General features: G+C 37.6%; 1 protein-coding gene across 2 annotated transcripts in view; it reads left to right on the top strand.

Moving 5' to 3' along the window:
- Orc5 (origin recognition complex subunit 5) overlaps positions 1–23,225 on the top strand; it is a 57,148-nt gene that overhangs the window by 5,313 nt on the left and 28,610 nt on the right. For both annotated transcript variants that reach the window (XM_045135804.1, XM_004652887.2), the window contains 6 exons: positions 3,121–3,195; positions 9,879–9,990; positions 13,917–14,047; positions 17,418–17,466; positions 17,556–17,646; positions 22,159–22,211. In XM_045135804.1, the coding sequence (XP_044991739.1) occupies positions 3,121–3,195; positions 9,879–9,990; positions 13,917–14,047; positions 17,418–17,466; positions 17,556–17,646; positions 22,159–22,211 (511 nt within the window). The remainder of the gene's footprint in view (positions 1–3,120; positions 3,196–9,878; positions 9,991–13,916; positions 14,048–17,417; positions 17,467–17,555; positions 17,647–22,158; positions 22,212–23,225) is intronic.

Genomic DNA, 23,225 nt, shown 5'->3' with positions numbered 1-23,225 from the left:
AGATGCACAAGGGGGCACATGTGGCTGGAGGCCCTGGCGCGCCCATTCTCTCTCTCTCTATCTGCCTCTTTGTCTCTCAAATAAAATAAAGTTAACAAAAAAATGAAAAAAAGTAATTGTTTAAAAAAATAATAATTTTATTTATTTATTTCAAAAGAGAGAGAGAGAGAAGAGAAGAGAGAAAGAGAGAATGGGCAGGCTAGGACCTAGTGCCACTGCAGATGAACTCCATACACATGTACTGCTTTGTTCATCTGGCTTTACGTGGGTACTGGGGAATTGAACTCAGGCCTTCAGGCTTTGCAAGCAGGTGCCTTTAACTGTTAGACCATCATCTCTCCAGCCCAAAGATACTTTTGAGATACAAAAATCAATCAGAAATATTCCCAGTCTAAAGAGAGGTTGCTTAGCTGAAGAGTGATAATGTATATATACACAGGACCACATGCATAATGGGACGAGTTTAAGTCATGCGATGTAAAGTACTCACTTCAGTGCATCTGATGAGGTGGGGAGATTTGAGATCAACCTAAAAGAATGATTAGGGTCGATTAGTTACTTTTCTTATGGCCATGATCACTTACTTGATTAAAAAAAAACAAAAAACACTTTGAAAGAGTTATATTGGCTTATGGTTCAAAGTTGTCCAGTCCATCTTGGCAGGGAAGGCATGGTAGGGAATGAGAAGAAATAAATCACATCATGTCCACAGTAAGGAGCAGAGAGAGATGTGCTGTGCAGCTTAGACTGCTCTTGAACTCACAGCAATTCTACTGCCTCAGTCTCATGAGTTGGGTTATAGACATGCACCTTCATGACCAGCTCAAATGGCATGTAATTCAAAGGCCTTGAGTTGCTTATTTCTAGAATTGTCTATTTAATAATTTTGTGCTTTTGTGATCATGAGTAACTTGAACTATAGCAAGCAAACCTGCAGGTCAGGAAGGTTGCTATCATAAGTTTTAGTGACTTTTTCATAATACTTTTCAGCATTTTAAGGGAAATGATTATTCATTGACCTTAGCATTAAATTTTAGTGAAAAAGTCACAACTGAGTTACATATTCACTAAAGGGATAAAATTGTATACGTTCTTGCATTTCTTGAGTTTTTATCATTTTAACATTTCCTATACTTTCTTCTACATTTTAGTTTCATTTGTATTATCTAGTGATTGAGGGCTCATTCAATATTGAGGGCTTCCTATATACCGGGGCAGTGTTCTATGTGTAAGATACACAAAGAAAAAACAGTTTTGACCCACTTGCAGCTAGTCTGATTGAGAAGATGGAGAATAAACAGGTTAACATGTAGTAGCATGTCAAATGTGATAGACTCGTGCAGTCAAGTCAGGGAGCCCAAGGGAGCTGAGGAACAGGACAGTAATTATTTTTCTAAGTAGGGGAGCTCTCACAAGATGTGGATATCTGAGCTAAAACCTGAAGGAGGAGACAGACAAGTCATGAGCATATGTGTAGAATGTTGCAGGTGAAAAGATTATATGAGAGTGCACAGGAAATTAGAGCATACCCTGTGTATGGAAGGCATGTCAAGGACCTGTTCTAACTAGAGTAGTGAAAGTAATGGAGAGAGTGTTAGTTTTGAGAATCTAGTGAAGGTTGCACATGTAAAACCATGTGTGCTAGTGTTAAGGGTTGAAGTATTCATTCTCCCCTCCCCCCCAAAAAGCTGTAGCCCTCATTACCTTCGAATGGGAGCCATTCTAATTTGTTAAGATGAGAGCATGTTAGAAGAAAATAAGCTCCTGCTCCATTATGACTTGTAAAAAAGGGGTTTTGGAGATGGACAGACAGGGAAACACACACACACACACAACACACACACACACACACACAGAGGATACCATGTAAAGATGGAAGTTATACTATCAAAAAGCCAAGAAAATGCCAAAATTTAGGAGAAAGGACTGGAACTGGCCTTTTCTCTCCTTTGGTATGAGGGATAACCTCACACATTTGGTCACAGAAATCTTGTGAGAGAATATGTAGAAAAAAAAAATTCAGACCAACTAGCTTTAGGCTCTTGTAATACTCTTAGCAACACATCATATGTACTTGGCCTGTAATATCAGTGGAGTTGGTAAAAAGTGGATTGAATATATTTTGAAAGTTGGGTCAACAGACTTTTCTCATGGATTCATTGTTGGGGGAAGGGAAAAAGAATTCAAGGATGACTCAAAGGTGTTTTGAATACCTTTAAAGATGGGGTTGTTGAGCTGGAGAGATGGCTTAGTGGTTAAGGCTCTTACCTAAAATACCAAAGGACCCAAGTTTGATTCCTCAGTACCCACATAAGCCAGATGCACAAGGAGCACATGTGTCTTGAGTTTGTTTGCAGTTGTTGGAGGCCCTGGCACAACCATTTTCAACCCCCCACCCAGTTTCTTTCTTGCAAATAAGTGAACAATACATTGTGTGTTGGTCATATTCCTATCATCCCATATATACTCTATATCCCCTCTCTCTTGCCCCCATTCATCTGACAGTCCTCAGTATGTTTATTGGTATTCACTGGGATCAAAAATGCGTCAGTCTCTGTGAGAGGCTGTTGGGGGTAGGGGTACCAATGCCTCAGGAAACTCCTTACTTCCTTGTGTCTCTTTAAAGTCTTTCCAACCCCTCTTCCATAATGTTCCCTGAGCCTTGGCAGGTGTGTTTTAAGTCTACTTCAATGTTAAGCTCTCTGCAACCTCTGGATTTCTGCTTCGATGAGTTTTCAGTGTGCTCAGTGTGTATTGCCATCTCCCTGGAACTGTTGTCAGGCTAGCAGTGAGAGCAGCACTTATATTTAAATTGCCATTTCCCCTGTAATTTCTCCTGGGACCTAATAAAACAAACCTTTTTAGTTAACTGTGACTAGTTTTCTCTTTGGATTCTTAGATTAAAACATGTTACAATAGTCTGTTATTTAACTTAATCTATTTGAAATGTCTCACTGCAAATATAAATAGCATTCTAAAAGTAAATTCAGAAGTTAAAATTTTTCTTTGTAACATGGAAAATTTTTAAATTTTATACATTTATCATGAACATCTTTTAGATAGGGCTTTGAAAATTAATTGATGTTACATTGCACTCTCTTTTTTTTTTTATTTTTTAAGGTTCTAGATAAAGCAGAATATCTAAGAGACATGGAAGCAAATCTTTTGCCTGGGTTCCTTAGATTACAAGAATTGGTGAGTATTATACTTGAACAGATCAGTGTATCTGTTCTGTAGTCAGTAGATTGTATTTTCACATTTTTAAACTTTTGCCATGTGACAGGTAAAACCTGATGTCTTAGTATAAATTTAATTTGCATTTCTGTGTTATGGATTAAGTTCAGGTGTTTTTTTTTTTTTTCCATTGTAAAATCATTCTAAGGCTTGATAGACCTAATTATTTAGCCATTTATTTCTACTTATAAGGTAAGGTTATTTGCTAAAACACTTAAAGGCATTTGATTAGTGGGAGAAGGCTAGATTTTAAACTTTGTATTAATTGTTATAAGTTTGAGGCCACCCTGAAACTACATACTTAATTCCAGATCAATCTGTGCTTGAGTGAGCCCCTACCTTGAAAACCATCCAAAAAAATTCAAATATGTAAAAAGAAGTCTAGATAGAACATTTCTTCCTTTTCAAAGTTAAGTACATTACCCAAATTTGAGAAACAGCTGAAGTTTAGAGAAGTCTTCCAGGTGTCACTGAAGTTATTGTATGCCAAAGGTGGGCTCCCATGACTCATATTTACTAAGAATTGGGTGACAGGAGGCATATAGAGGATAGGAGGGGAATAAGTATCTGTTGGGGACCTTTTATTGAGACAGTATCTTTAATTGGCCTGGAGATTACCAAATAGGCTACATAAGCTGGCCTCCCCAGTGCTCAAATTACAAGCATAAACCTCCATTCTCAGTATTGTATGAGGGGATTGGGGATTGAATGAAGGTCCTCATGCTAACAAGGCAAGCATTTTACCCACTGAGTTATCTCCCCAGCTCCCAATATACTTGACTTTTTTCACTCTTTTAAACACACAAACACATATATAAACAGCTTATTCTTTTTATCCTCTTACCCCTGCTCCCATTACCCTGGGGGCCCTCCTCAGTGGGGTTACAGTATTCCTGTGGAGTCATGAAGGCCTTAGTCCCTGTGGGGTAGCAGTGGGACCATGCCTCAGGCTATTCTTACCCACTCTGTGGCTCTTACAGTCTTTCTGACCCCTCTTCCACAGTGTTCCCTGAGCCATGGCAGATTCTGTGGGCAGTTACAATTCAATGTTGTGTTCTCTGTAGCCTCTTGATTCCTGCCTTGATAGGTTTTGATTGATCACACCGTCACCCTGGAGCTGGTTATCAGGCTAACAGTATTCATGTCTTAACTCCTACTGCAGTTTCTTCTGGGCCCTAGCAGATGTAGTAGAGGTGGCAAGTCTCATGGTGGGCAGTTGGCTATCTTCTTGTCTTATTAATGGATCTTGGTTCTTCTCCATTTTCTCTGCCATGTATAAAATAAAGCCAATTCTCCAGTTAAGAGTAAAAGCACCTTGGATTAAAAGGAGTATACAAAGTTATTTGGAGATTTTTTTTGGTGTGCAAGTCCACACTTCTTATCAAGAGAACAGTGGAGGCTTCGTTCTGAGGTCTGAGTTTCCAGACCATGGAATTCTGAGTTGGTTTCCAGTACCAGATGTGAGTTCTCTCCCACTGAACAGGCCTCATGTCCAATCAGAGAACAGTTGCTTACCCACAGAGGCTATGTGCCATATTGCACAGGTGTGTACTTCTTATCCAGATTGTTGATTTCAAGGTGTGCAGGGTCCCCTGCTTATTCATGCTGTTGGTAACCACTGTCCTCCAGTGGCTTACATAGGCCTTTCCAGCACTATTTGGGCTAGCCAGGTGGGCACTAGCTTCCCTTTCAGTTCCAGCATGATATTTTGATGTCCAGTGACTGCAGCGTATAGTGTCTTCATCAATAGAGGCTTACCATTTAGCTCTGGCAGGTAATGAAGTGTTTTTTTTTAAATTTCATTTTTTTAATCTTTTTTTCTCAATTTTTATTAACATTTTCCATGATTATAAAAAATATCTCATGGTAATATCCCCCTACTCCCACTTTCCCCTTTGAAATTCCATTCTCCATCATATCTCCTCCCCATCTCAATCAGTCTCTTTTATTTTGATGTCATGATCTTTTCCTCCTCTTGTGATGGTCTTGTTTAGGTAGTATCAGGCACTATGAGGTCATGGATATCCAGGCCATTTTATGTCTGGAGGGAGTATGTTGTAAGGAGTCCTACCCTTCTTTTGGCTCTTACATTCTTTCCGCCACCTCTTCCTCATTGGACCCTGAGCCTTGGAAGGTGTGATCAAGATTTTACTCAGTACTCCAGTCACTTCTTTCCAGCACTATGATACCTTCTGAGTTGTCCCAAGGTCACTGCCATCTGAAAAGAGAAGATTTTCTACCCAAAGTGAGAGTAGTGTTAATATAAGGGTATAAATATTAAGAGAAGTGCTTATGGGGCAGTTTGATAAGCATAGTATATACATTTACCCAGATATCAGCAGATGTTACACCCCTAGGGCTCATGACTACCCCTGTTTTAACTTTTCAGTATCAGGGATGTATTCCCTCCCATGGAGCAGGCCTCCAGTTCAATTGGAGAGCAGTTGGTTTCCACCATAACAGATGTGCCACTATTGCACCCGTTGGCTCATTTGGCCTGGCTGGCCAGTTATAAGGCTTGCAGTGTCCACTGTTGAGTATCTTCACTTGGCAGTATCTCTTTCTCCCATTGAACTACATGTAGAATGGCTTCTTCCAGCTTTCTGTCAGCTGATCTACATGAAGGAGGTTATCAACTCAGTTCCAGCAGGATTTCTCAGTGGCCTTGTAGCTCAAGTATGTGGAGTCTTCAGCAATATGGTCTTACCTTCTATTCCTGGTGGGAAACCAAGGGCCTTGGCAATGGTCTATAATGTTTTGGGAGCATCAGGGACCTCTCTGGCCAACAACTCACTGGAGATATCCCATCCCTGGCACTGAAAATTTTCTAACAGTGACCTATGGCTCCTGAGTGTTCCATTGTCCAAAACCAGAGGATTCCATATGATTTATTTGTATTCTTTTAGATTTTGATTAGCCATCCCTCCACCTTTGCTTTACTCAGTCTCTTCCCCTGACCTCACTTTGGACCTTTTCACCCCTGTTAATCTATTCTTCTACTTACATATATACAATGCCAACCTATTAAGTACCCTTCTCCCTTCCTTTCTCTTCCCTTTATATCTCCTTTTTAACTTACTGGCCTCTGCTACTGAGTAATCAAGTGTTTTGACAATGGTCTACATTGTTTTGGGGACTCATGGGTCTCCCTGGCTAACAGATTGCTGTAGGGTTGAGCATCCCAGTTCTAGGCCCTGGATTTATTGATCAGAGTCCATGGTTTTAAGTTTGTTAAGCATTTTCCACCCTGTCCTGACTATCCCCCCTCCCTCTTTATTGGTGGTTATATCTTGCAGAATGCTAGCCAGCATGAGAGTTTCTATGGAACTGATTCATGTTGTCTTAACTTTTGTGTGATTCACTCCACACTCTTCCTTTGCCCTATATCTCCAAGGCCCTCCCAGCCCTGTTGATCTGTCCTTCCCTGAGTCTGTCAAGTAACTTCTCTCTTCTGGTCTCAGTCTAGCTTTATGCCTATGTTCCTGATGCTTACTACCATTTGTACTCACCTCCAACTGATGCCAGTTAGGAACCGCGGATGAGGTGGGACATGCAGTGCTTGTCTTTTTGTGCCCATGTGACCTCCCTTAGAATGATTTTTTTCCAACTCCATCCATTTTCCTGCAAATTTCATTAGTTCATTTTTTCTTATTGCTGAATAGAATTCCATTGTCTGTATGTACCATATCTTCATTATTCATTCATCAGTTGATGGGCACGTGGGTTGATTCTAATATCCAGCTATTGTGAATAGAGCAGCAACAAACATGGCTGAGCAAGTAACTATGTAGAAAGACTGGAGTCTTTAACGTATATACCCAGGAGTGGTATAGCTGGATCAAATGCTATATGTATTTTCATCTTTCTCAGGGGTCTCAATACTGATTTCCATAGTTGTTGTGCAAGTTTTTACTCCCACCAGCAGTGCATACGGGCTCTTCTTTCCCCACAGCCTCACCAGCACTTGTCATTTGATTTTTGATGGATGTTATCCTGACTGGAATGAGGTGAAATCTTAAGAGTTTTGATTTGCATTTCTCTGATGTCTAAAAATGTTGAACCTCTCTAAGTGAGTAATGGTCATTTGTCTTCCCTCCTTTGAGAATTTTCTGTTAAGTTCTCTATACCCGCTTTTTTTTTTTTTTTTCGATTGGGTTGTTTGATATTTTATTGTTTGGCTTTTTGAATTCTTTGTAGATTCTAGATGTTAGACATTTGTTTGAGGTATAGCTGGTAAAGAATTCTTCCCATTCTGCAGGATATCTGTTGACTCTGTTAATGGTTTGCTTGTATAGTAAGTAGCTTTTTAGTTTCATGAGTTCCCTGTGGTTGACTATTGATCTAATTTCCTGTGCTACTGGGGTCTTATTCAGGAAGTCATTCCCTATTCCTATATTGTGTTCTCCCTGCCTTTTCTTCTAGTTGTTTCAGAGTTTCCAGTCTTATATTGAGGTCCTTAATCCATTTAGAGTTGACTTTGGTGTAGGGTTAGAGAATGGTTCTAATTTTATTCTTCTACATGTAGTTATCCAATTTCTTTAGCACTGTTTGTTGAAGATGCTTTCTCCAGTGTGTATTTTTGGCCCCTTTGTCAAAGATCAGGTAGCTTTAGTTGCTTGAATTTGAGATGGGTCTTCTATTCCATTCTATTCCATTGTTTTCATGCCAATACCATGTTGTTTTAGTTACTACGGCTTTATAATATACCTTGAAATCAAGTTATCATGATACTTCCAGACATATTTCTTTTGTTGAGGATATTTGTGGCTATGCAAGGCCTTCTGTACTTCATTATGAATTTTGAGATTTTTTTTTTTTTCTGTCTCTAAAGATCATTGCTGGAATTTTCATTGGAGTAGCATTGGATCTGTATAATGCTTTAGGTAGGGTGGCCATTTTCATAATATTAATTCTTCCAGTCCATGAGCATGGGAGATATTTCCATCTTCTCATGTCCTTCTCAGTGGCTTTCTTCAGTATTATGTTTTCTTTGTATAAATCTTTCACTTCCTTTATTAGTGATATTACAAAGTATTTAATTTTTTGTGTGTCTATTGAAAATAGGATCATATTTTGAGAAAAATTTAATAGAAAGAAACCTGTCTCATTTTTTTATAAAGTATCTGAGCCAAAGGAAATTTAAATCATGATAAAAGGCATGTCTCATGAATTTTTTTTCAGATAAACTGATGACAGTATTGTCAATTTAAAGTCCTTTATCTTTTTTTAAAAAAAAAACTGAATATCTGATTAACTGATCTTCTAAAATGTTTTTCCATATACTTTGTAATCAGGATTGTGGGTAGAGCAGACTTTTAACCTGCATAAATTGAGAGACTCTTAAAATTAATGAATTTATAAGACAAACATATTCTTCTCCAGGCACTGGAGGGAGGGGTGCAGGCATAGCTCAGTGGTAGAATGCTTGCTTAGCATATGTGAGGAAAAAAAAGGTCAAGACTTGTCCTCTGTTGTAGACATGACAGATTTCTGTGGATCCATTTATCCAATTCAGCTGTCTTTTCCAATCTAAGCAATGACTTTCTAAGCAGTAGGGTATACAAGTAAGGAAACAAAAGTAGAGTGCAGTGAGATTGGGTCCTAACATGCTCGTCAACAAAAGTAGCTATCATATCTGCTTTGTCAGCCTCAGAGATGTCAAAAGAATATGGGAAGAATTAAATTTTGTGCAGCAATGCAGAGATTTTTGTGGCATGGACATTTGTAACTACTGTATAAAAGAATAACAGACCCATTGAAATTCTTTTATTCTTTTCAGCATATTAATTGTAGTTTCTTTATAACTTAAAAAGATACATTTTGCTAAGTATTTTTGATACTAATAGCTACAGTTGTTTGTATTTTTTTTCTTTTTTGAGGCAAGCTCAACAGATTGGCCTTTTTTTTTTTTTGTAATGAAATAGAGAGGGGGAGAATGAATTGGTGTTCCAGGGCCTCAGCCACTGCAGTAGAATTCAGTCATGCGCCCCCTTGTGCAACCTTGCAAGCTTGTGTCACTTTGTGCGTCTGGCTTACATGGGACCCAGAAAGTCAGGCATGAGTCCTTAGCCGTCACAGGCAAGCCCCTTAACCACTAAGCCATCTCTCCAGCCAGTTGTTCGTATTTCACATATATGTCCAATATTATTTTTATTCAATTTGGGAAAAAGACTTTAAGAAACTTTTAACATTTCTTAGTAACATGAAATGCTATGATATTGTATATCTACTTTTCAGCTCTGCATTTCCTGTTCTTTGAGTTTCTGTAGCTATTTTAATGATGAGAAATGCTATTTTATCTTTGCTTTATTGATTGAAATCCAATGATTTTTGAGAATTCTCATAAAAGGATTTGTCCTAATATTTCAAGTAAATGTGTTTCTTACTTTGTATGAAACAGATCCTTTTATGATTATCCTAACATTCATGAGTAACTGAAATATTGATTAGCCTAGAAGGTTTTTGGAAACTCCAAGCAAATATGTATGAAAATTTATAAAGGTTGAGCTCCTCGATTAGGTTTTCTACATACGGTTTATTAATAAGCAAATAATTTATGAAGCTTTCCTGGATTTAGCTGAAGAAAAATCTCAATGGAATTACTCCTCTGAAGTTACTTTTATCTCTGTCTTTCTCTTTTATAGACTGACAGAAATGTGACTGTTATCTTTCTCAGTGAAATTATTTGGGAAAAGTTTCGTCCAAATACTGGATGTTTGGAGCCATTTGTCTTATATTTCCCTGATTATAGCATAGGTAATTTTAACAAATAATCCTTATTAAAGATTTTTTGTTGTTTGAAAGTTTAAGTCATAGTGTGTTCAAATTGAAATGGTTTTGATATTATAAACTGTTAAGGTTTATTTCTAATAGAAAATAAAATGCTTGTATTTCTACACTTATAGTAGTTTTTATTTTGACATTGTAAGGGAGTATTGTCATAATCAACAATTTTTAATGAGCAGGTATCATTTATGGTAATTTATGCTAATGATATGTTTTTATTATTTTAGTGCACTAATACATATGTATATTGTGATTATAAATTCCATGCAAAAAGAGTCAGATTAGTAAAGCATATGAAAATTATATTGAAATCTTGATTACCATATACTTGGACTAAGTGCATGTGGAATGTATCTTTTGCTTTTGTAGTTCTCATTACTGTTACTCTTACTGTATCAACGGCTAACTCTTGTGTTTCTTTCTGGGTGTAGTACTTAATCGTGTTATAGGTCCTAATAATTTTATATTTGGAAGAACACAGTGGCCTTTCGTGTAGCAAAGCTTTGTAGATTAATATTGAACTGTCAGCATGCCAAGGTGATGCTTCTGAGTCTAAGATTGTAACTGTGAAACATAAGTGGTAGCTGGCTAGGAGAAAATAGCATACCATGACCTTGGCCTTGCTAACACTATCTCTGCAAACTAATCAGCTGTAGGCATTCATTGCCAGGATCATCACATTTCTGTCTGTTTTCACAAGAACAGCAAGCCAAATGACACCTCTTGCTTTAGCTAATAACAAGTGTTCTTTTTTTAAAAGGAATTCAAAATAGATGGTCATATTTTCATAGATTTCCATGAAAATCACAAACAAGGAGAATAAAAAGGAAAAAAGGAATAAGTTAAAGAATTTCATTAAGAAATTTCTGTGTTTCTATGGCAGTACTATAGTGACTTTTTTATGCCCTATTTTGTTTTTAGATAATTGAAAGTTATTTAGGATGTAAGAAAACAATGTCATTTTTGAAGTAAAAAATATGATGTAGGATGGAAAGATGGCTTAGTGATTAAGGTGCTTACCTGCAAAGCTAAAGGACTCAGGTTCAATTCCCCAGGACCTGCATAAGCCAGATGCACAAGGTGGTGGTACATGCATCTGGAGTTCATTTGTTCATTTGCAGTGGCTGAAGGCCCTGGAGTGCCCATTTTCTTTCTCTCTCTGCTTCTTTCTTTCTTTTTTTTCTCTCCCTCTCTTTCTCTCTCAAATAAATGAATGAATATTTTCTTTTTTTAAATATGATATAAGCAAACTTTATAAGACAGCAGTAGACCAATCTAAAAGGTTCTGTTTCCTTTGGCTTACCTGGTGGTACACTTTTTAGCTTTTTATCATAACTAGGATTTTTTTTCCCTATGCCTTTGAGTAATCCTAGACTGTTAAGTCTACCATGACTTACTTAATGTAGACAGTCTATACCCAAGCAGCTGGGCTGTTTTTAACAGCAATTCATTGAGAGGTTTGTTTCCTGTGAATGCTCATCAGGGATCAGATGGAGCAGTTTTTAACCTGTAATCAACTTTGTTATGTGAAACTGAGTGTTACCCAAAAGTGATACATAAATAGAGACGACCACAGGGCCCCTGAGAATAAAGTCTGAGTTGGAGACTCAAGTGTTCTACAGATTTCCATATCCATCTATGTAGCAACCACCTTTTCTATTTATTTATCTTTCTACCCATCCATCATCATCTTTTGGCTCTCCCTCTTTCTGTCCATCCAGTTAATAGGTAGCTTTTATATGTAAAATCTTTATTCCTAAATTGAAAGATTTTATTCCTAAATTGAAAGAATCTCTGTAGAGATTTTCACTGTGTGAAGTGTTTTCCCAAATATAGTTTTAAAAAACTTAATTGAGGATTCCATTGTACCAAGAAGCCAGAGGATCTTACAGTAAGGCATGGAGGACTCATTGATATAGTACACTGGGAATTGAATAACAGGTGGTATTGTAGACAGTTCCATGCTGTTGGGATGAGCATCCAAACCAGGCACAGTTTATGGGAGGAAGGGATTATTTCAGGCTTACAAATCCAGGGGAAGTTCCCTCAATGGGAGAAGAAACTGCTTGCATACATCCAAGCAGAGAATCTATCACCAGCCAGCAAGCACCAAAAGCAGTAAAGACAAATCCATAGCAAGCAGAACCCCAGAGCTCACACTGCTTTCCGAATCTTTGGACTGAAACCCATCCACCCCCAGTGATACCTCCTCCAGCCAGGTGGCTGTAGACCAGCTTTAGTAAAACACCTGTGTCTGTGGGGGACATACATTCAAACTACCACAGGTGGTTATTTGTCATTAGTTTTAACTGCTCTATATTTTCATCATGTTAAAATATATGTTTAGGAACCTAACCATATAATATTATATAACGAATTAGAGGTATAATAGAAAAGAAATAGTGAAAGCACCAAAATTGTAGGAAATAAACATATTTTATCAAAGGGGGGATGTCAGAGTAAGGATTGAGATCAAGTGATAGTGATCATTAAAAATTTTAATAAATTTTCAGTTTTCAAGAAATGAGCATTTCCTAGTTGCAGAGTATTTGTGATTCTTCAAAGGTTCACATCCTTTTTCTGTATTTTCAATACTGAAGACACTTCTAATGCCAAATTTGAGGACCCCAATACCCCACCCTTTGGCCAAAAACCAATTTGCTAATTGGATGCCAAGTGGGCTATTCACTTCAGTTTTTTGTTGAAATTTTTTAAAATTTATTTCTAAGGAGAGAATGAGAATGAATATGGGTGTACCAGGGCTGCTAGCTGCTGCAAACAAACTCCAGATGCATGAACCACTTAGTGCATCTGGATTTATGTGGGTACTAGGGAATCTAACTCCTCTTGTTAGGTTTTGCAGGCAAACGCCTTAACCGCTAAGCTATCTCATTGGTATAAGACTGCTACTGCTTCCAAGTATCATTGCAAATGCCAGTTTTCCCCTTGTACTTCTGAAAACAGGTTATAGATTGGAGATTGCTATGAACTCCTCTTAAGGTTTGATAATTTGCCAGAATGGATTGCAGAAGAAGAAGAATAAAAAAAGAACACTGTATTTACTATTATCAGTTTATTTTAAATAATGTTTAAAAGGACAGAAGTGGCCTGTCAGTTGAAGATAGATAAGAATGAGGTCCAGAGTGCCAAGCATAGGAACTCTGTCCCTGTGGAGTTGAGATTTGTTTCCTTCCCAGCACATAGAGCGTATGACCTCTCGCCCCATCATTTAGTGGTTTTTATGAACCTTCTCATTTAAGCACAGTTGATTAAGTAATTGGCATTGGTTATGAACTCAGTCGGTAGCCCTTATCTGCTCCTTGGAGCATAAGAAATAGGGGCTCTGGCAAATGATTCTCATCTTAAAGTTGCCTAGAAGTCCATTAATGGTCACCTCATTAGTATATACCATGGTATATTTGAAAATGACTCAGAATGAATTCTGAAAGATGTTCCCTTTGCCCCATCATTTAGGAAATTATAAAAATTTTAGAACCTCCATGTGAGGAACTGGGGGCAAAAACAAATACAAATGTATTCTATCTCAGAAGTATACTTCTGTAGTCTTTGTAACAGCTATATTATTCACTAATTATTGATGGGCCTGAATATTTTTTTAAAATTTTTCATTTATTGTTTTAGAGAGAGTATGGTTACACCGGGGCCTCCTGCCACCATAAAGGAACTCTAGATAGTGTAACGCTCGGTGCATCTGGCTTTACATGGGTCCTGGGGAATTAAACCCGAGCCATTGGGCTTTACAAACAAGCATCTTTAACTGCTGAACCATCTCCCCAGCCGTAAATATTTCTTTTTTAAACCTATGCTGTGAAATCCTAGAAGATAAATTAGGGTGCTGTGTTATTCATTCAAGTTAATTTGTGTCCTGTGACCAGGGAACCTTCAAAAGATCTTGTCCCATGACCATCCTCCAGAGTACTCAGCCGACTTTTATGCTGCCTACATCAACATTCTCCTTGGAGTTTTCTACACTGTTTGTCGAGATTTGAAAGAACTCAGACATCTGGTAAGTGTTTTACCCATGGTTATGTGTGTATGTAGTCTAATATGTTCCCTTGTAGGAATGATGTGAGATAAGCTAGACTGCGCCTTAAGAGTCATTTACTATAAAAAAGTCAATGTCTGTGAGTTAGTACATCCTTGGACGGCAAGAGAAAATTAGCATTTGTCTTCTGTTACTCCTTTTCAATTCTTAGGAATGTCGGTTTTGAAAGTTTTTTATTTCCCCTTCCCCACTTTTTTTGGAAATAGGAACTCATGTAGCCCAGGCTGGGTTTCAAAACTCCCATGTAGCTGAAGATGACCTTGAATTTGTGATCCTGAGTGCTGGGGTCATAGACACAAAAATGCATCTGGTGTTTGCAGTTCTGGGGCACAACCTGGAGCTTCGTGCTTTCTAGGCAAGCAGTCCACCCAGCACTTTTTTTTTTTTTAACTTTTTTGTACTTGCAAGAAATATAGAAGTCCATTAAAATTAAATTGAAGAATAACAGTAAGATATAAAAACTTAACTGATCTGGGTGTGGTAGCACATGCCTTTAATCCCAGCACTCGGGAGGCAGAGGTAGGAGGATCGCTGTGAATTTGAGGTCAGCCTGGGACTACAGACTAGAGCCTCTGGGGAAAAGGTCTTTTAGGCTGATTCAGATTTTAAAAGAATTCAGCTCCTTTTGGTTTAGGCGTGTGGTTTCATGGCCTGGCTGTCTGCGAGCTATGTCTCCTTCCTGCCTCCTAAAGGCAGGTGCATTGCTTATTTCCACCTACAAGGTACCAGCAGCCTGTAAGTCTCCAACTAACTTTAAAAAAAAATTTTTTTTTTTCTGAGAGAGAGAGAGAGAGAGAGAGAGAGAGAGAGAGAGAGAGAGAGAATGGGTGTGCCAGGGCCTCTAGCCACTGCAAACAAACTCTAGACACATGTGCCATCTTGTGTGCATCTGGCTTGGGGAATTGAACCTGGGTTCTATGGCTTTGCAGGCAAGTGCTTTGACTGCTAAGCCATCTCTCCAGTCCCTGGACTAACGTCTTCCATGGCCAGCCAGAGCAAAGTTCTGCTTCTCATGGGTACCTGTGACTAACCTAATAATCCCTATTTGAACTCTCCAAGTTTTGTAGTCTTTGGCGTCTTAATTTCATCTGCCAAGTGTCTTCATAGCAGTACCTACATTAATGTTTGAGTGAGTAGCCAGAGGAAAGTGTGTATACTAATGAACAAAGTCTTGGGACTCTTGATTTCAATAATGAAGTTTTTCTGGAAATCTCACCGAGGAAGAGCTTCTTAATATCCCTCCTGTCTCACCTTTTGCAACCTACTCAGTATTCATAATAGGTTGTTTTACTCCTTTAAGGGATGGAAGTTTCTCCTTTCAAAATAAGGGGCATATTTTATTTCACCTGAATCAGGCTTTGATAAAGTTGATCTTTACTGACTTAGAAATAAATTCCCCAAACATGTCACAGATCTATGATCACAGACTCAGACTGTGGAATCCCTGTGGCCTTTACCTTTGTTTCCTCAACTGCCAAGTGGGCATAATAAAAATGCAACTTTTGCAATAAATGAATTAACAGGTGGCCATAGTTAGCTTTTGATGATGGTGCTGCTGGTACTGTTATGAGCATGAATAGTCACTGAGGCCACAATCATTTCTTAATATAGCTAACCCTGTACCTTTCTCCTCCCTTTTCATTCATGGAGCTAGGTAAGAGTCATCTGTATACCTAAAAGTTAAAGGCTGATATGGGAGTATATGAGGTGTTGTACATAATAGTCAAAATATATAATGTCAGAATTCACCAAAAATTATCTCAGCTTGTTTTTGGAGTGATTTTATTAGCAGATTTTCTATTTCCATTTTCTGGCAATTGGGGATACAGCTTAAGAAACTAATGAGCTTGAGTTTAGATTGTGCTGTAGTCAGTCCCAAAGCAGAGAAGTGAGCATTTGCTTCCATTTGACAGTGTGTGAAGAGTGGGGAGCATGATGTTGGAGAGCACATTTGAATGTGAATGGTGGAAATTGTGAGGAGTAATTTTGTAATTGGGTATATATTTTATTTGTAAATTTCCACTTCATGGTATGAACTAGGCCTTACAGATTTATTGAAATGTGGAAATTGGGCTGGAGAGATGGCTTAGCAATTAAGGCTCTTGCTTGTGAAGCCTAAGGACTCATGTTCGACTCTCCAGGGCCCACATAAGCCAGGTGCACAGTGACAAGTGCACAAGGTCACACATTTGCACAAGGGGCCGTGCGTGTCTGGAGTTCGGTTGCAGTGGCTGGAGGCCCTGGTGTGCCAGTTCTCTCCTTCTAGCCCACCAGTTCTTTCCCCTCTCTCTCTCTCTTGTGCTTGCATAAAAAATAAAAAGGCCAGTCTCTTGGGATTGCCTCAAAAAAAAAAGTGGAAATTGTGTTTAGACAGGTAAATGCATCCATTATCTTCATTGTATAGCCACATAGTTTACACATTCAATAACTTTTTGTGGAATTGCATAGAAAATACTAATTTTGCTTCTTTATGAATTATTAAAGCAAAATTGAAAATAGTGTCTTAAATTATTTTTGTTAACTTTCTGACTATTATTCATGTTATTTAACATGTATTTTAATTTGCCTGTTACTAACCTGTTAGTGTTAATATATCTGTTAATATATAATACCTTGTGTTATTGGCCAGTGCTTAGATCTGAAATGAAAACTTAAGGTGACAGCATGAAAATTGCTCTTCTATTCCTTTCTGTCTTCAATTTGAGATTACATAGCTATACCATTTTGTGTTCTCAGGCCCCGCTATTAAATGATTTCTATGTGAAGTACTTGGGACCAAATTAACATTAACAAATTGCATTGATGCTTTTTTGCCAGTTTGCTTAAACAACATTCCAGTAGAGTACTGGTGTTGATACATGGAAAACTACTAAATGCGATGGGTTAGTTAATGCTTCTTAAACTTCAGAGTACGTAGAATTTCTGGGAAGACTAAAACCACTCTTGGTCAAGAGGCCGAGTGTGTGCTAATGACAGGTAGTGCTGCCAGTGCAGCTACTTTACGTGGTGCTGAACTCGATGGTGTTGGATTTGTAACACTGTTGTGACCTAGAAAAATACCATTTAAATATTTGAGCATGGGATTTTTTAAATTCAATGTTTCAAGGTTGTTATTTTGTTATTTTATATGAGCCTAATAAGTCAGCTGTAATGTTGTGCTATGATTATTGCTATTTTTTATGTTTATTGTTATAATAAGCTACATAATAAGCTTACATCAAAAATCATATCTAAATAAAATTGCTTAATGTATAATATTTTGCTTAAAAATAAATAACTGATTATGTTAATTTACTATTTTTTATCTTTTCTCTCTTTCTTAAAAATACAGGCAGTACTTAATTTTCCTAAATATTGTGAACCTGTGGTTAAAGGAGAAGGTAACTATGTAACTATAATTATTAATATTCCTTTTGGTGAAAAAATGATGATTGTAAATTATTGAAATTTTCTCCTGGGGGGGTGATAGCAGGTGAACGCGATACTCGCAAACTATGGAGGAATATTGAACCTCACTTGAAGAAAGCCATGCAGACTGTTTATCTCAGGGAAATATCAAGGTAATTGCTTCATTTAATATGTATATTAACATGTTATGTATTCCTTATCCAGTGCTTACCACCTGAAGTGTTAAAGATTTCAGATTATTTTTAAATGTTTATGTAGAATTGGCTGGTTGAACATCCTCTAGTCCAAACATAAGAAATCCAAAATATAGTACAACCCTAATGGTTAGGACTTAAATTGTTTAAATTTCATATCAGAATCTTTAAAGAGTAGATGTTTCCTTCCTTCACATAAGAGAAACTGTTACAGAACTTTTGGGTTATTTGTTTTATCCACTTAGTAGATTTGAAAATCCAAGCCATTTTTAACCAATGTGAATAATTTAAAACAAGTTTTTTTTTTTTTTGAACCTGGAAAGCTGTAGGAAAATTGGTGTTAGCTTTACCAGTGTGAAATTTTGATTATAAAGCAAATAAATCTATGTTTTTCTATTATTAGAAGCTCTTCCTTTAGAGTGTGTGTCTGAGAGAGAGAGAGAAAGTCATGGTTATTCCACATCATCTAAAACAATCAAGCCTTGGCTTCTTCCTCCAACAATCCCTAGAAGATGTAGATAACATGTGAAAATGTTAGATTAAGCCCAGATTGTAAAATAATATGGGAAGCTTGGAAAAATCCTATCTGCATGTCTTACTTTCTAGTCAATTTTCTTACCATTTTTATCTCATTTTATTCTTTCTATAGCTACCTAGATAATTAGCTGATTAGATTATAAAACCAAAAATTTATAGTTTCTGAACAAGCAAAAATGCTGCATTGCAAATTTGCTGTGATTTCTGTCACTAATAAAAATTGACTCCGTGGTAGTTTTTGAAAGTTGCAGAATGAGAAAGTTTGTGATCCTTTCTTCTAAAGGTAGGGAAAAAATGCATGCTTGTTAAAATGAGTCTAAGAAAATAATGAAAAGACATCTAATTCTACATAGGATAATTATGGCCATCTAAATTCACATCTCTGTCTAGTATCAGTAAGACAAACCAGTAAAACTATCCATCACCCTGCCTCATTACAGCTAGGAGCCAGCTGTGCTTACTTCTTGTGTTTATGTAGCAGTCAAGCATAGCTTTCTAGGAAAAGCAAAAGGAGAGTGAGTAGATGGCTGACCAGTAGGAGTGACCTGCAGAGGGAATCGCCTCTGGAAGTAGTCCATTCCCCACTAGGAGCATTAAATGTCCTGAGACACAAGAATAGCCACTGGCTACTGGAGAACTAACGTGATGTCTTATGAGTTAGTGAAACTATAGCATGGTAGGGGAGACCATGGAGTTGATGTGGGAGCGCATGATGTCTCTTAAGGCCTGGTAGTAATGGAAAAGAAAAGAAATGGACCAGACTTGGAGGAACCTGCTTATAATCCCACAAAAACAAGCCACAGGCAGGAGGATCATGAGTTCAAGGCCAGCCTAGACTACTTCAGGAGACTCTGCCTAAACAAATAACAAATAAAAAATAGAGTGGAAATTAGGAGCTTCTCTTATATCAAACAAAGTTGAAAAGCAAAAGTAGAAGGTAAGCCCATCCTTCTGCCTCAAAGTGGCACTTTATATTGAATAAATAGTACTATTTTAGAGACGAAAGCAATTTATAATTTAATCTCCCATGTCTGATCCATGGAAAATGAGACATTTCACAATGAAGAATAGACAAACTAGAGAAGAAACACAAAATAGGAATAAAAGTAGACACAACACTCAACCTGTTTTGTTTTGTTTTGTTTTGTTTTGAGGTAGGGTCTCACTCTAGTCCAGGCTGACCTGGAGTTCACTATGTAGTGTCAGGGTGGCCTCGAACTCACAGTGATCCTCCTACCTCTACCTCCCAAGTACTGGAATTAAACGTATGTGCTACCATGCCTGGCTGATTTAAATTTTTTAACTTACTTTATGAGTGTATGTGTGTGTGTATAAGTGTATATATGTGTTCATGCATGTGTGAGTGCAAATGATAATTTGATCTCTTTCCAATTTGTATCCCTTTCTTATGAGTTCCTCTTGCCTTATTGCTATAGCTAAGGCTTTCAGTACTTTATTAAATAAAATTGGGGAAAGTAGACACCATTGTCTTGTTCCTGAATTTAGTGGAAAAGCTTCAAGGTTTTCCCCACTTAGTATTATGTTGGCTGTAGGTTTGTCATAAATAGCTCTTATTATGTTGAGATATATTCCTTCTCTTCCCAGTTTCTGTACTTTTATCATGAAGAGATGTTGGATTTTGTCAAATGCCTTTTCTGCATCTCTTGAGATTATCATACAATTTTTGTCCTTCAGACCATTTATATGATGTTTTACATATATCAGTTTGCATATGTTGAACTATTCTTGTGTCCCTGGGATAAAGCCAACTTGGTCAGGGTGAATAATCTCTGATATATTCTTGTATTCTGTTTGCCAATATTTTGTTGAGAATTTTTGCATCTTTATTCATGAGGGAAATTGGTCTGTAATTTTCTTTTCTTTTCTTTTCTTTCCAAGGTAGGGTTTCACTCTAGCTCAGGCTGACCTGGAATTCACTGTGTAGTCTCAGGGTGGCTTCGAACTGATGGTGATACTCCTACCTCTGCCTTCTCAGTGCTGGGATTAAAGGCATGTACCACCATGCCCGGCTATGATTTTTTTGTTGTGGTTGTTCTGTCTTTTTCTGCTTTTGGTATCAGGGTGATGCTGGCTTCATAGAAGGAGTTCTGTAGAATTCCTTCCTTTTCTATTTTATGGAAAAGTTTGAGAAGCATGGGTGTTAGTTCTTCCATGAAGGTCTGGTAAAATTGACCAATGAATCCATCTGGGCCTGGACTGTTTTTTAAAATAGTTTATTTTTATTTATTTGTTTGTTTGACACAGAGAGAGAATGGGCATGGCAGGGCCTCCAGCCACTGCAAGTGAACTCCAGATACGTGCACCCCCTTGTGCATCTGGCTAACGTGCTCCTGGGGAATTGAACCTGGGTCCTTTGGCTTTATAGGCAGACACCTTAACTGCTAAGACATCCCTCCAGCATAGCCTGAACTTTTTTTGTTGTTCATTTTTATTTATTTATTTGAGAGCGACAGAGAGAGAGAGAGAGAAAGAGAGAGAATGGTTTGTCTTATCTTGATTTAATTTTGGTAGGTCATATGAGTCAAGGAAATCATCCATTTCTTTTAGATTTTCAAACTTAGAGGCACATGTATTCTTAAGTTTGGAGGATCACCATGAGTTCAAAGCCACCCTGAGACTAAATTGTACATTCAGATCAGCCTGGGCTAGAATGAGGCCCTACCTCAAGAAATATAAATAAATAAATAAAATAAAGGAAGAGAAAGGAGAATGTTTGTATTACCTTAAAAGTATGAGGTCAGATAGGAGTATGTGTTGCCAGAGAGGGAGAGGTGAGAGACAAAAACTTAATCAGCAGGAACAACAAGCACCACACCAAACTACTTAAAGAAACACCCATCTTTATCCTCCTACCATGTTTCTAACCATCTATCATTTCTGGTCTTTCCTCCATCACTGTTTTCAAAAATATACATTCACATATGTTAATTGTTCAACAACTCACTATTCTGTTCTGATCATACTACTTCAAGGGATTGATAAAATTCAGAATTACTGTACAACTCTTGTATCTTGTATGCTCACTAACACGTTGGGCATTTTGATGAATGATTGATGGTGGTTATTTGTTGGTGCATTTTAGAAGAAAGTTTATCTATTTACAAGGAGAGAAAAGAGGAGAAGTAAAAAAAGAATGGGCATTCCAGGGCTGCTTGGCACTGCAAATTAATTCCAGGTACATGTGCTACTTTGCACGTCTGGTGTGATGTAGGTACCTGGGAAGCAAACCTGGGCTGGAAGTGCCTTTAACAGCTGAGCCATCTCCCAGCCCATTGTTGATGCTTTTTGATGGTTTTACTTTGGTAGCCAAAGTAAAAGAGATTAAAAAGTTACCATCTGGATATTTCTTTGTGAGTTTATATTGGTTTAATTGATGTCACATGATTTTGAATAGGTATAAAATATGTATCGCTTGGATGGGTTAATTTATTGTTTCCTAATCTGTTAGTGAAAAGTTTTAGTTTCTCTAGAGCTCTTTTGATTACATCATAAATTTAATCTGTGTGTGTGTGTGTGTGTGTGTGTGTGTGTGTGTGTGTATGTGCTGTGTGTGTGTTTCTATGTGTGTGGGTCCCCAGGGGGTACATGTGCACATGTGTTTGCAAAACAGAGGTCAGCATCAGGTATCTTCCTCAGTTGCTCTTCCACCCAGTTTTTTTGAGCCAGGGTCTTGCTCAAATCCAGGACCTACCAATTTGACTAGATTAGCCAGCCAGCAAGTCCTAGGGATCCCCCTGTCTCTGCCTCCCCAGTGTTGGGATTATAGGCAAGGACCACCAGACCTGGCGCTTAACGTGGACACTGAGGATATGAACTTGGGTCCTCATGCCTGTGCAGCTGCTTTACTTACTCGGCATCTGTCCAGCACAGCATGTGTTCTCAGTATGCTTTTGCTCTTCTCATTTCTTTCAGTTCTCAGTGGGAAAAGCTACAGAAAGATGATGCAGACCCAGCACAAGTCAAAGGTATCAAAGAAAGTATTAAGACAATTACCAGAGCTATTTCTTTAACTAATGACAGATACAAAAGTAGTGAGCAAAAGCAGTCAGCAAGTAGTGTAAGAAAGCAGTGATGATATTTTACTTGTGACCTCCCTTAACATAAGTCTTCTGCTTTCTAAAATATTAGATTATATCACATGAAAGTCAAGCAAGTTTCTTCCAATGTTTTTACTAAAACAGACCAATTATTTGATGCCGTTTTATCTTAGTATATTTATATATTTCATTGGTTATTGAATAAAACCCAGTTTTATAATAAAGCCATTAAGGGGTATTTTTCATTGGTTATGTCTTCAAAACATTGTGCTCCTTTTTTCTTTAAAACTATCACTTTCATTTATCCCAGGTAGAACAGATTTTTGTTTTTTAAAAAATTGAATATCTAAGCCGGGCGTGGTGGCGCACGCCTTTAATCCCAGCACTTGGGAGGCAGAGGTAGGAGGATTGCCATGAGTTCAAGGCCACCCTGAGATGACAGAGAATGGTCAGCCTGGACCATAGTGAGACCCTACCTCAAAAAACCAAAAAAAAAAAAAAAAAAAAAAATTTAATATCTAAAATGTTCATATTTTTCAAAGATTTTAAAAACTGATAGCTGGAGTCTGAAATGGTGGCATTAAAATTATGTTTTGTCCCTTGGTTTCTGTATTCTGTAGGTGATTTACAAGTGATTCTAGTAGTATATTGTAGGGGAGGAAGAAAAATTAGTAAAGTGAGAATAATCTGCTGTAATTGATTGCACTACTTCCTTTGTGACCTTGAAGTCAGCTCACATCTGTAAAGTGAGTAAACTGTCTAGCTTTAAGTTACTATAAAGATTCAAATTGGTACTTAAGTAAGATGCTTAGGTTGGACACAGTACTAGTCAATATCACATTCCTTTTCTTCCTTCAGAATCTTTGTTCTTGACTAGTTCTTTTTTTACTCATTCATTCATTACTTTTTATAGGCGTAACTCTGTAAGGACACAAAAAAGTC

This window comes from Jaculus jaculus, chromosome 16 (genome assembly GCF_020740685.1).
Source record: "Jaculus jaculus isolate mJacJac1 chromosome 16, mJacJac1.mat.Y.cur, whole genome shotgun sequence".
NCBI classification, from domain to species: domain Eukaryota; kingdom Metazoa; phylum Chordata; class Mammalia; order Rodentia; family Dipodidae; genus Jaculus; species Jaculus jaculus.
The sequence above is the reverse complement of the archived record's forward strand: the minus strand, read 5'-3'. Positions and strand labels throughout refer to the sequence as shown.